The sequence below is a fragment of the Fragaria vesca genome, linkage group LG7, assembly GCF_000184155.1.
Source record: "Fragaria vesca subsp. vesca linkage group LG7, FraVesHawaii_1.0, whole genome shotgun sequence".
NCBI classification, from domain to species: domain Eukaryota; kingdom Viridiplantae; phylum Streptophyta; class Magnoliopsida; order Rosales; family Rosaceae; genus Fragaria; species Fragaria vesca.
Window position 1 is genome coordinate 1,300,858 of NC_020497.1, and position 12,256 is coordinate 1,313,113.

General features: G+C 39.8%; 1 protein-coding gene across 1 annotated transcript; it reads right to left on the bottom strand.

Annotated features, from left to right (window-relative positions):
* Nucleotides 1-6,224: 6,224 nt before the first annotated feature.
* Nucleotides 6,225-11,738, bottom strand: LOC101311702 (siroheme synthase-like). Its single transcript, XM_004306456.1, has 5 exons — nucleotides 11,076-11,738; nucleotides 10,714-10,791; nucleotides 10,549-10,618; nucleotides 9,802-10,079; nucleotides 6,225-7,010 (listed from the first exon to the last, which is right to left on the bottom strand). The coding sequence occupies exons 1-5, from the start codon at nucleotides 11,628-11,630 to the stop codon at nucleotides 6,861-6,863; spliced, it is 1,131 nt and encodes a 376-aa protein (XP_004306504.1). The 5' UTR covers nucleotides 11,631-11,738; the 3' UTR covers nucleotides 6,225-6,860.
* Nucleotides 11,739-12,256: the final 518 nt, after the last annotated feature.

Below are 12,256 nucleotides of genomic sequence, written 5' to 3' on the forward strand. Positions count from 1 at the left end.
TAGCCGACGAAAATATAATTTAGCCGACGAAGGAAAATTTCGTCGGCTAAAGTGTACTTTAGCCGACGAAAAATTGTTTCGTCGGCCTGTTTTTTTTTTTTCGTCGGCTAAAGTCTTTCTTCTGGTAGTGCTCCCAGATAACTACTACGATAATAGTCTTGAGATTGGTAGATGCATACCAATACTTTCGTTCAGGATTATATCGCATGCAGCGTTACTAGATTCATCTACGACCCATCATCATTGAATGTTTATTGCACTACAGCTCGTGACTGTGTGTGAGGATTGACATGGAATTGCAATCCTCAAGCTCGGCTAGATGATGTTTCTAGGTGCCAAATTGCAATGCCACAGTGCATAATGATGGGTTCTCTGACATGAATAAGTATTTAGGTTTGATATAAACCTCCACTTAGAGTCCGCTTATGTAGAGTCTTTGACAGACGATCTCTTTTACCGCTACATTTGTAGATTGTCACTTTGATGAGACAATATTTCCGTCGTTAGAGGGAGATAAAAACACAAGTGTTCAAGTAGAAAGACGTGAATTGTCGTGGTTTGTTCCCACTAAGTCTCTTCTTGATCCCCAAATCTCTCACCCAAAGCAAGGTGCGTAGATACTTAAAGTGACGAGATCACATTCTGCAAATATATCTGTAAGGATTAATGTCCTATTAAGAAGACATGGTGCGACCAAAAGGAGTTGGTCTTGGCACCATCACTATGGATGGTGATATGGTGATGTCATATAGTGGCAAACATAGTGTCACAGGCCGTGTGGCTCCCCAAAGAAATGAGGGAGGCCCTTAGGTTCGATACTTACTCGCCCAAGGATGAAAGCGAGCTTGGCACAACATAAGCCATCGATTAGTGATACTCAAATCTGTCTCATGGGGTCTGAATTATGATTATCGTTAGGGAACGTCTCAATGTCAAATCCAATCCATATAGAGATCTCTACAAGTATTACACCAGTGTACATGAGGATATGAAATAATGTGTCTATTGAACCACACTTCATTGATAAATTGACGGTGTATATTGGCCCAATGGAAAGATGTGATCCAACATAACAAAGAAATAGGTTCTTAAGCAGGTGACGCCGACACCGCAAGTATAAACCCTATTCAATATGTATTTGTTAGATAGCGTAGTGAGAACAATATCTTATATTCACCTTATGGCATAAGGTGTCTCATTAACACGCACTGGGATTGACTACAATGAGACATGCTATCGTAATGGATATCATTGCACTCCATTACCTTGTCAGTTTGGTAGTTTCCGAATAACTGAACATGCACCCTATGAATGTGGTCATAATAACATCTCTACGTGATCAAAGATATACATGAAGGTCTTGAACGAACTTTATTCACCTAAATCAAGTAGCTCTAGACCACAGGAGCAGGTGTTTGCAAAAGGAGTTGGAACTGTAATACCCCGGAAATTTGATATTAGTTTCTAATATTATTTGGGAATTTTTGAGTTAGAAGTTAGTGTGTTTGAGGTTCGAAGGAAGAGCGGAAGTGTTCGGATACGTAATTTACCTGAAAGGGTTTCTTTTTCATTCAGGGTCATAGAGTTGACTTTTTATTCGTTGGGTTTCTTGAGAAACTTTCTTCACGAAAGTTGTAGAGCATGACGATACGAGTTCGTAGACACGTGGCACGCGTAGAACAGACTTCGTATGAGAAAATTATGGTCAACGGAAGTTTGCGGCTTTATGGGAATTTTGGGTTAAATAGGAAAGTTTTCTCTTGAGTCCTCACATTTTTCAGAAAACCCAAATCCTTCCCTCTCCTTCTCTCTCCCCGACCCCGAGAGAGTGCAAAACGTCCAGCCGACCCGACCCGGACCCGGTCGACCCGACCCGACTTTTCCGGCCGACCCAGACGACGGCACCGGTCTCAAAAGCTTCCTCTCCTCGGCGCAAGGCTCTCTGTGTTGGCGAGTGAAGACGATATGGACGGATCAGCGCTGATCGAGCGCCAATAGTGAGGGCGGCGACCCGGATTGCAACCCGACCGGTTTTCTCACCTCCGGCGGCAGCGGCAAGGCTGAAACCGATCGAGATAGGAAGTGTTTGACGTCCTCGTTCGATCCCTGATGGTGTTGAAGCTCGACTCACGGCGAAGAGTGGCGGTGGTGGATCCCAATCTTTCCGGCGAGTTTCCGGCATGTTTCCGGCCGATTGGGGCGAAACCTCAGGTATTAAAAGTATTCTTTTTGCTGTACTCTTTAAGGTTGCTGTTGGAAGTTTGTTGAGTTGTGGAAGTTTCGGGGTGGCGCGTGGGGCCCACTCGCCGCCGCCTGTGGTGGTGTGTGCCGGTGCGTCCGGTAGTGTCTGTGGTGTTTTGGGGTGTTGGTTAGGTAGTACTCTTCGTTACGAATGTGTTGGTATGTGGGTTGTAGGTTTTGGTTACCATTATTGCATGCTAGGGTTTCCACTTGGTGCTAGGTTCCGTTCGGTTCAGTTTTGGGTAAATCCAAACATGAGAATCTGGTTAGTAGTTCTATAGGTTGTGTAGGACGTTTCGGTGACCTTTTAGAGGTCAAGGAGGAGGATTTGTCTCGAGTGACAAGTTCGTGGGTTAGGACATGAGTTTCGGTTCGAGTCGGATAATGTTGTTGTTGATAGTTACTAAGGTTAACGTTTTTGTTAATAGGTGACTTGTGGAGTATGGTTTTGAGCTATATGCTTGTGTTGTGCGTGTGAAGACGCAGCGGGAGTTAAGGTGAGTAAAATCTCACCAAGGTCCACTTTGTGGCCTATTTATTTTGATGATGATTTGATGATGATTGTGATGTTGATTTTGATCATGATTTGATGATGATTGTGATGTTGATTTTGATGATGATTTGATGATGATTGTGATATTGATTTTGATGATGATTATGATGGTGATTTTGATGATGATGATAATTATGGCTAATTGTGAAGTTGTCCTTGAAAGAAAATGATTTGGTTTTTAAATATAAATGAGCTTGATCGTCAACGGCTCATGGTAAGTGAAAACAAGTTTTCTGTTAATAATATAATCTTTCAAAAGGACTTCTGATCATGAGTCATAATTAGAGTCGGTAGATTATCCTTAGTTTTAATATTTATATCCACGTGTTTATGTGTGAAAGGCATGTTATGATAATGTGATAGTGTGATGTAGAATTGTTGTTTAATTAGTCAAACCGGGTTCCAAGCCTTTAATCAGGTGATTGGTTACGGTTATGATGATATTTTTTTTTGTGATCTGATAAGTGTTATGACGTGAGAGTAATAGAATGTGTGCCTTAGTGGTGAGTAAGTGCATTCGTTGTGGAATGGTGCCTTAGTGGTGATTGTTGCATTAGTTGTGAATGTGTGTGCCTTAGTGGTGATGGTGCATTAGATTAGGAGCCTTCGTGGTGGACCGGGAAGCAAGCCTTGGCCGGGTGATTGGTTACGGTCAGTATAGAGCTCTAATCTGTCGGTACTTTATGGGGGATGACTATGTGTTGACGAACCCATGAGTACGTGTTTGTCTAATTACTTATGGGGGATGACTATGCGTTGACGAACCCATAAGTAAGAGTAGAGAAATGATTGTGTGATGTTTTTATATGATGTCATTTAATTTCCTTGTTTCGAGTATTTCCTGAACTATGTTTGTCCGCAGGAGATTCTTTAATTTTAATTGTGTGATTTTAATGGAATTCCTGAACTATCTTTTTGCAGGATTTCATTTATGATTTTGAGTGATTGTGAATTGTTGTGTTTTCTTAATTTCTCCTTTCGATTTCTCTTGTTTGTAAGTGTTTTTCTGAATTTATTTTTAATGCATGAACTCTTGGTGTTTACCTTATGTGTTGTTGGGTTGAGTATGTTGTTAGAGATTTATTCATACGAGCTTATAAAGCTTACCGGGTTTGTTGTTTACAACCCGGTGCACCAATCCATGGTGTAGAGGTTGTTTTTGCATGTCAGGATTAGCAGAGTTGAGGCTGCGGCAGTTAGGCTTGTTCCTTGTGTTTACTTTCTAAATTTTTGTGAGTATTGAGGGAGGTTTACCTGTTTCTATTTATTCTTTCACAAGTTGTAAAACTAAAGTGTTGTAAAGTTTGTTTTTCTTTTAGTTATCATGCCTTGAATTTGGAATTTTTATTTATCCAAAATTCGGGGTGTGACAGGAACACACACTAAGTAACTACTTGATTTGGAAGAGATATGGTAAATTATACCCCTGCATGTTCATTCTGGATTTACATGGATTCTTGATGGACTAAGAAATGCCAATATGTATCAAACATCAGAAGTTAAGAATGAAAAAGATCTTGGGAAGACACGGTCTCGAATAGGAACTCGAGGACTATATTGATGATGATTCTTCATCAATCGGCTTAGGCGCTCTAACGAAAGTGAGGCCTACATATACTTCCATGATTAGTCAAAATCGTCACTCTAAAGAGAGATCCGTTTCGTCTAAAGGAAGATGACAAAGAAAGACTTGACCTCTCATTCGTTATGAAAAGTTGTAAAGCTAAGTGTAGCTCTGCGCCCACGCAACGCCAATAGAATGGCATGAAGACATCCTTTCAATACTTCAAAGTATTTAGGCTTATTCAATCCCTACATAGAATACGACATGATGAAATTGACTCTATCCATGCCATCACTAGCTACGCATGAAGAAAGATGCATCAAAACTAGACAGCCAAGTTCAACAGAGCTTTGTGAACAGCTCAGAATGAACCAGAATTTTAGTAATATATGATTGGAAAGCGTCATGAGTCTACTTTCCAGATCATGTTACGATTCGTTGATACCTATTTCCTACAGGAAGTTACGGCTGTTTTAGAACCCGAAGGTCATGCTGCGCGGAAATCTATTTTTCAGCACGAACTTATGTTTTGAGTTCTCAAGCAGCCTTCTCCTCAAGATCAAAGTGTAAAAAATCAAGATTGAGGACAATACGACATGATTAAGTTAATAATCATTGTTCAATGTCACATTTGAAGACATGTTAAATAGCATTGATATGCTAAGTTGTTGAAAACTTTCGTAATTAATGTAAGAATCAAGAAGAGCCCATGATTGATGTAAGAATCAGGGAGAGATGCAGACTCCAGGGGACTCTAGCACATACATATCACTATTAAATGTGAAAGGTGCGGTTGTACTCTTTTTCCCTTAGACCAAGACTTTTTGTCCCACCAGGTTTTTACATGGCAATGTTTTTAATGAAGCAACATTGCATGCACCGCTAGTCTCATGCAAAAATCATTGCTCAAACATGAAGTTGTTCATGAATGTTTGGTTAAGATTAATCATTACACATGACACATTTGTTCATGTCTTTGCCTAAATCTACTTTTGAGAAACATGTGAAAAACATTGGAATGCGGCATTTATCAAGTCTCTCTGATTAAGATTCTTATCAGGGGGAGAATCACATGATTGAGTTCTCAATGAAGTAGTTGGTGCATTGTACTCTTTTGTCCTTCAACCAAGGTTTAGTTTTTCTCACATAGTTTTTGTTACTTGGCAAGGTTTTGACGAGACAACACTGTGTGCATCATTCGGCATGTAGACACGCGACACAAGGAAAAGTGTTCTATAATATTCACATGTGTGAGCCTTGGTCTAATGCTAGTCAAAGAATTAATCTTTATTTCGTGTAGAGATAGATTACCAAGTTGTAATATCCTATATAAAGGGACACATATCAATAAATAACTACCTAGATAAACCTACACAATTTCTATGTTGAAAAGTGAAAACTATTGAATTTATATATATAAATAAATAAATTAAAAAAATTAAAAAACACTAGTGACCATGACTTGTTTGGCGAACCTAAAGTTATTCATACATCTGGAAGCACCCGATACAGAATACCTCTCAATAGGAGAAGAACCAGAGGACATCAAAAGCACCAAGTCTCGTATGAACCGAGTCTTACGAGCTCCAAAGGACTTCTTTACCATCTTCAAGCACAAGGCACCCTGCTCCCTGATTCCATGGGCGAATGGTCTCCACCCTTTGGTGATTTTTACACCCAAGAGGCCTTCCAATCTTACGCTTCTATCCAGAAGATACCTTCAGCAACCCATTTCGTGGGAAAGACCCGTCTTTGGCATGAACTCCAGCTCTAGAAGCTGAACAGAACAGAACCAACCCCACGAGACCGCTTTCCAAAACAGTCTAACGCCAAAGAAGCACTACACTTGCCAAAGAGAGCCTCCACCATATATAGCCACCTCCCTAGGGGTCGTATTCAACATCGGTTTGGAATATCAATTGGAGAACAAAACTAGGCTAGTTGAGAAGCCAAAGCTGAAAGAAATGCCTAGAGAGAAGTGAACGTCATTCCATATTTATTGGTTGTGAAGTTTCTAATGTGAACCAAAATCTCTTGAACGAAATCTGTTCGCAAGATAATCATTGAAAGAATTTTCTACAAGACTGAACAAAAGGATCTTTTAGTCTATCTGCTGGTGAACAAAAACCCAGCTCCCTCTTTCACATCAGTGCATGAAATTCATTCATTTCCTCACAAGGAAGCATCATACTATGTTCTAGCACAGGCTGGCACTGTTTGTAAACAATAAGCTCCTTGAAACAGTATCTGCCTCCAAAAATAAGCAGCTAACTCTCAATCTTAAGCAAGATCATCCTCCACCATTCAAAAGCTCCTTGAAACATTATCTGCCTCCAAATAGAAGCAGCCAACTCACTTCGATCTTAAGCAAGATCATCCCCCACATTAAAATTGATTTGAAATTCAGATGGAAGTCCAAATTACGAAAATTATGAGCATTGAGCCGAAGTTCTGAAGTCAAAGTGAATGACAAAGGTACTTGTTGCACCCACTCAATCGTGTCTATATGGCTCCGACAAGAGAGGACACTTCATTCGAAGTATGTGGCCACAATGGTGAAAGTGCAACTACTTTCCCAATGACTATGAGCGTTGGTGATATCAACTCTGCTGATGTAATTTCATTGGCAAGATCCTTGAGCTCTGCAAAGACCTGTATGAATGCAAAGTCAACAAAATAAATCAGTTAGGTTGACTGCAGAAGAAAACCAGAAATGAGTGAGTATGCAAAGGCATGCAATTTATCACGCTAATTAGGTTGACAGTAAGCTGAGGACGGACACCCCTGGAAGGATTATGAGAATATAATAAAGGGAAAATGCCCATTTAGTACTAATTTAAGCCCCTTATTTCCTATTCCAATGATAATCTTTTTCATTAGCCCATTTCAATATAAAGTAACTTTTTTTATGCCCAAATGCGTAAATCTTTATGCCCAAATGCACAAATCTTTATGCCCAAATGCACAAATCTTTACTAAAATCTTTACAAACCATATTATTTTAAGACTATTTTGCCCTCACCCCTTAAACATGCATAGAGAGAAAATGAAAGAGAGAATACTTGGCCGGAATCTCACCGGACTCTGGTCACCGGCCGTCAGACTCTGGTCACCGGACTTTTCCCCGACCGCCGGACTCCGGTCACCGGAATTTCCCCGACCGCCGGACTCCGGTCACCGGAATTTCCCCGACCGCCGGACTCCGATCACCAGAATTTCCCTTACTGACCCCTAATAACCAGTTACTGACCTCTAATAATCGTGTTACTGACCTCTAATAATCAGTTACTGACCCCCAATAATCAACTTATTTCAGCTTATTGTAATAGAAAAGAAGAAATACCAGAACATAATCGAGTTATTGACCGCCAATAATTAATCGAACTACAATGACCAGTTACTGACACCCAGTAACCAATTACTGACCCCCATTAACCGGTTACTGACCCCTAATAATCGTGTTACTAACCTCTAATAATCAGTTACTGACCCCTAATAATCAACTTATTTAATCTTATTGTAATAGAAAAGAAGAAATACCATAACATAATCGAGTTATTGACCGCCAATAATCAATCAAAACTACAACACGAATATTCAAGCTACCTATCAGCTACAAAAATACAACTACACCTACCGTAGAGCCATGCACCCTCACACAACGGATCTACTCCCTTACCATGCGCCTTCCCTCACCGTACCTACTCCTCCCTCATCAAAACTGCTTCACCTCCCTCACCACGCACCCGACGCCTTCAATCTGGCCATGGAGGCCGAGAGAAGACCGATGACGGCCGAGCGCCGAGAGAAGACCGACGACAGCCGAGCGTTGACCGACAACAGCCAAGCGCTAACCGACAAGCGCTGAGCACCGAGCGCCGAGAGACCAGCGGCGACCGACGAGCGCCTAGAGACGAGCGGAGGTCGGAGGAGAGCGGCGCGCTCATCAGGATGTGGCAGACAGACGTCCCTCCACGGAAGAGGTCGTCGGAGATGGTGGAGGCGAGGATGAGGTCGCCGACGAAGGATCTGTGTGTGTGTGTGAGAGAGAGAGAGCAGAGAGCAGAGAGCAGAACGGGAGGAGAAGAAGAGAGAGAGAGAGAGAGAAGAGAAGAGAAAGAGAAAAAGATGAGATTTGTGTGGGTTTAATTCTATAGAGGGTAATAATGTCTTTTGCATAAGAATCATTGAAATGGGCTAACAGAAAAGATTTACATTGAAGTGGGCATTAAAATCCCTGTTTTTGTTCATTTGGGCATTTTCCCTATAATAAATACCCTATTCAAGTGGCTTGCCTTTATTTATATATGCAAATAATTGTTACTTCTCTTGCTTGCAAAGTTGCAATGATTGAAATATAGACTAGTTTACTTTCTGCATCATTTTTAAGTTTTCATAAGCCTAATTTGATTGGAAATTCTTCAACCAGAGGAGTTAAGCTTTTATTAGAAACCAGGAAGGAATAACATCAATTGAGTAATCTAAGCATATTTATGGTCTTGATTGCCAATGACCTGCTTTGTTAATCATTAGTACTGTATTATCATTTCAAGTATAATTAACTGCTGTTGAAAAAAGAAACTATATATATGTATGTATATAAAAGTTGCAAAAATGTATTTTGCTAAAAAATAAAAAAAACTTGCAAAAATGTATTGCATCATTTGTCTTTCCAATTAAAATATTCCGCCGTGTTTCACTTCCCGTTTTGGGATACAATGCAAGCTTAATGTCTTATAGTTAGCTTCTGTTTCAGGTTTTTAAGTTAGGAACTTCTACAACTTCTACAAAAGTTAATTTACTGAGACTGTTAGAATGTGAAGTATATAGATGAATTAGCAGGCAGCTGCATATCTAAAAAAATCAAAGAAGATGGTATAAAAAGTAAGTACTGATTTTCACAGAATCTTTTTCACTAATGATTTTGAGATCTCAATTGGTCACTGCTTCAAAACTTGCTTCTCTTTTACCAATTCTTTACAGAGGCTATTGGTTTTGCCTGAAAATGCTAACTTTATAGAATCAAACCTCAAACCCATGAAACACTTAAATCCTGGAATATTTAGGTGTTGAAAAAGGCAATTGCCCACATCTATTACCAATGATAGAGAATGGGCAGCAAACAAGTACCAATAAAAGCATCTTATATAGTCCCATGGTTTAAGAAAGAATGTCTAGGCTGATCTGAAGGATAAAATTATTTAATTTGACTCAGGACAAATTAACATATCCACATATCCATAACAGTCCTATCCTATTTTCCAGAGATGATATGATAAATGCTGCAGGGCATTTTATTATTCCCTATATGCAATACACAAAACAGTTTTTCCCAGGTCAGCAGTTTAATAATTAACAAGAGAGGTCCGAAGAATAACTAGTATCACATAAAGAGACAGACACAATTCGAATGCAACAGTCTCAAAATGAAATAACATCTTACCATGCGTTGTTGAGGTGTGGTCCCTCGCTCAACTGCAACAGCTGGTGTTGTAGGTGGCAGACCATGATGGACCAACTTTTGAGCAAGAGAAGGGAGAGTCGACAAACCCATGTATACCACTAAGGTGGAATCAGGATCAGCTGCATTCTCTGCCACAAAAAGAGGATCTGTTCCTCCCTTCCTGGAGTGCCCAGTCAGAAATCTGACACTATTTGCAACACCTCTGTGAGTTAATGGGATCCCGAGCTCTGCTGCTATGCCAGAAGCAGCAGTGATACCTGGAAAGTAATAAAAGATTTTGATTATATACACAAGTCAAACAAGGATGTGAAATTTGCTAATTCATAAAACCGCCACATCCTAAATAGGAAGAAAGTCATGCATGGAATTCTTCTACCTTATATCTAAAGGCAAACTAAAGAAGACTTTCATAGTTTCTCCTCAATGGAAAGTGATCCCACATGTTAAGTGTATTTATCTTGCATTTTATTTTCTTCATCTGTTTATCTTATTTTACTAGTGTTCCCTGCCCCTGCTTGGAACTTAAAGACTTTCAGTATTTAAGAATTAAGAAGTGATTTTTATACTAACCCCGGATATCTCTTTTCTATGACATAGAGGCTATGATTCACTCCTTGATAGGAAACTTATATGAAAAGAGCAAGTACTATCAAAATGTGTCAGCAGGCCACAGAATATGATAACTCTACAACTCTTTACGATTATAAATACTGATCATTTTTGTACCTGGAATAACTTGCACTTGAATTCCTTGCTGTTGCAAAAAATCCATCTCCTCCCCACCCCTTCCAAACACCTAAAATACAAACAGTATGCTTCAATATAACTGTTACAAATTCCACATGTAAGGAACCGTCGATAGCTTTTTGAAGATAAAGTATAGGAACTCACCAATGGATCCCCTCCTTTTAATCTCACAACAGTAGCTCCAGCTTCAGCAAAACTCAGTAGCAATTCATGTATCTCCTCCTGAAACAGGAACAAAAGGATCCAATTACTTAACAGTTCCACATAATCCCAATTCAACATACTTTACAATCATCATCACAAAATAAAATGTTTTAATTAGATGTTTAGAACCCAATCCAATACCTCTACAATCATCAATACAAACCCAGCATCAAACCAACACAAACCCAAATGCCCAATTTACCCAGTTACACAAAGAATTTAAATTTACAGTTGGGGGGCGAAACCAATTAGAAATCAAAGCAAAGTTTGAAATATGGTGGTAACAAAGATGAGAGCTTCACCTGGGTTCTGCTATGGTAGCCAGCAGTCTTGCCCACATAGACAAGTCTAGCATCAGAGGCAACAAAATCCAAGACATCATTGGACACCAATCTATCATACAACAATAAATCAGCACTCTGAATGATTCTGACAGCCTTCAATGTCAGGAGTTCAGAGTCCCCAGGGCCAGTGCCCACTAAGAAGACATTGCCAGGCCCACACTTGCCTCCACCGCACCCTCCTTCCCTCTCTCTCTTTTCTCTCTTCTCTCTCAGCACCTCAACCAGCTTTCTGAGCTCCGGTAGCTGCAAAGCAATGTCGTTCTGCCTTGCGAAATCAGAATCAGCATCAGAATCAGGAGGAGGAGGGAGAGTTCGGTTCAGTTGGTTACTGTAAAGCCATTGGTCTCTCTGGTACCTCTCAATAGAGTGCTTCTCTGTGAAAGGGGAAGTATAAGAAGGGGAGGAGTTGAAGTGAAGAGAGCAAATGGGTTGAGGGTTGAAGGAACTGGGTTTTCTGAAATGGGTGGAAGACAGAGTAGAAGACAGAGATTGAAGCCTGGAGACAAGAGCCATGATGATGATTCAGACTGGAAGGGAGAGGAGAATCAGTGTGTTTGTGTTTGTGTTGGGGAACAGAGTTGGAGTTTTGAGTAGGAACATGTGAGACTCTTGAGAGAGATGAGAAGGCCAAATTGGTTTGGTTTTGGCTTTTGAGGTTTTGAGAGGCGAGGGGCGCTTTTCCCTTTGCTTCTGTATTGGGACGTCTTTGGTCACATGGTACGTTCTTACGAGTTAAACGAGAAGTTATTTTTCCGGTCAAATCTGTTTGTGAGTTCTGATGGCAAAGTCGGCTGCAAAAGCAAATATATTTTTTTGGTCAGAAATGTATAATATATTGGAGAAATTTCAAATACACACCCCTAATCTCTTAATACACACCTTTATTATTTTATGTTTCTATTGAGATTTTATAGGTAAGCTAAATGACCAAAACATACATCTATTATTAAAAAAACAAAAATTCTTCTTCACAATTCATTTGGGTTTTTTTTTTTTTTTTTTGTTATCCGTATCAGCTTTAGTTTGATTTTACAGATCATATTGTCAAGTACTATATTTTTATCAGCTTTAGTTTGATCTTGTAGATCATATTGTCAAGTACTGCATTTTTTATCATGACATGTTTTATCGAATAACTA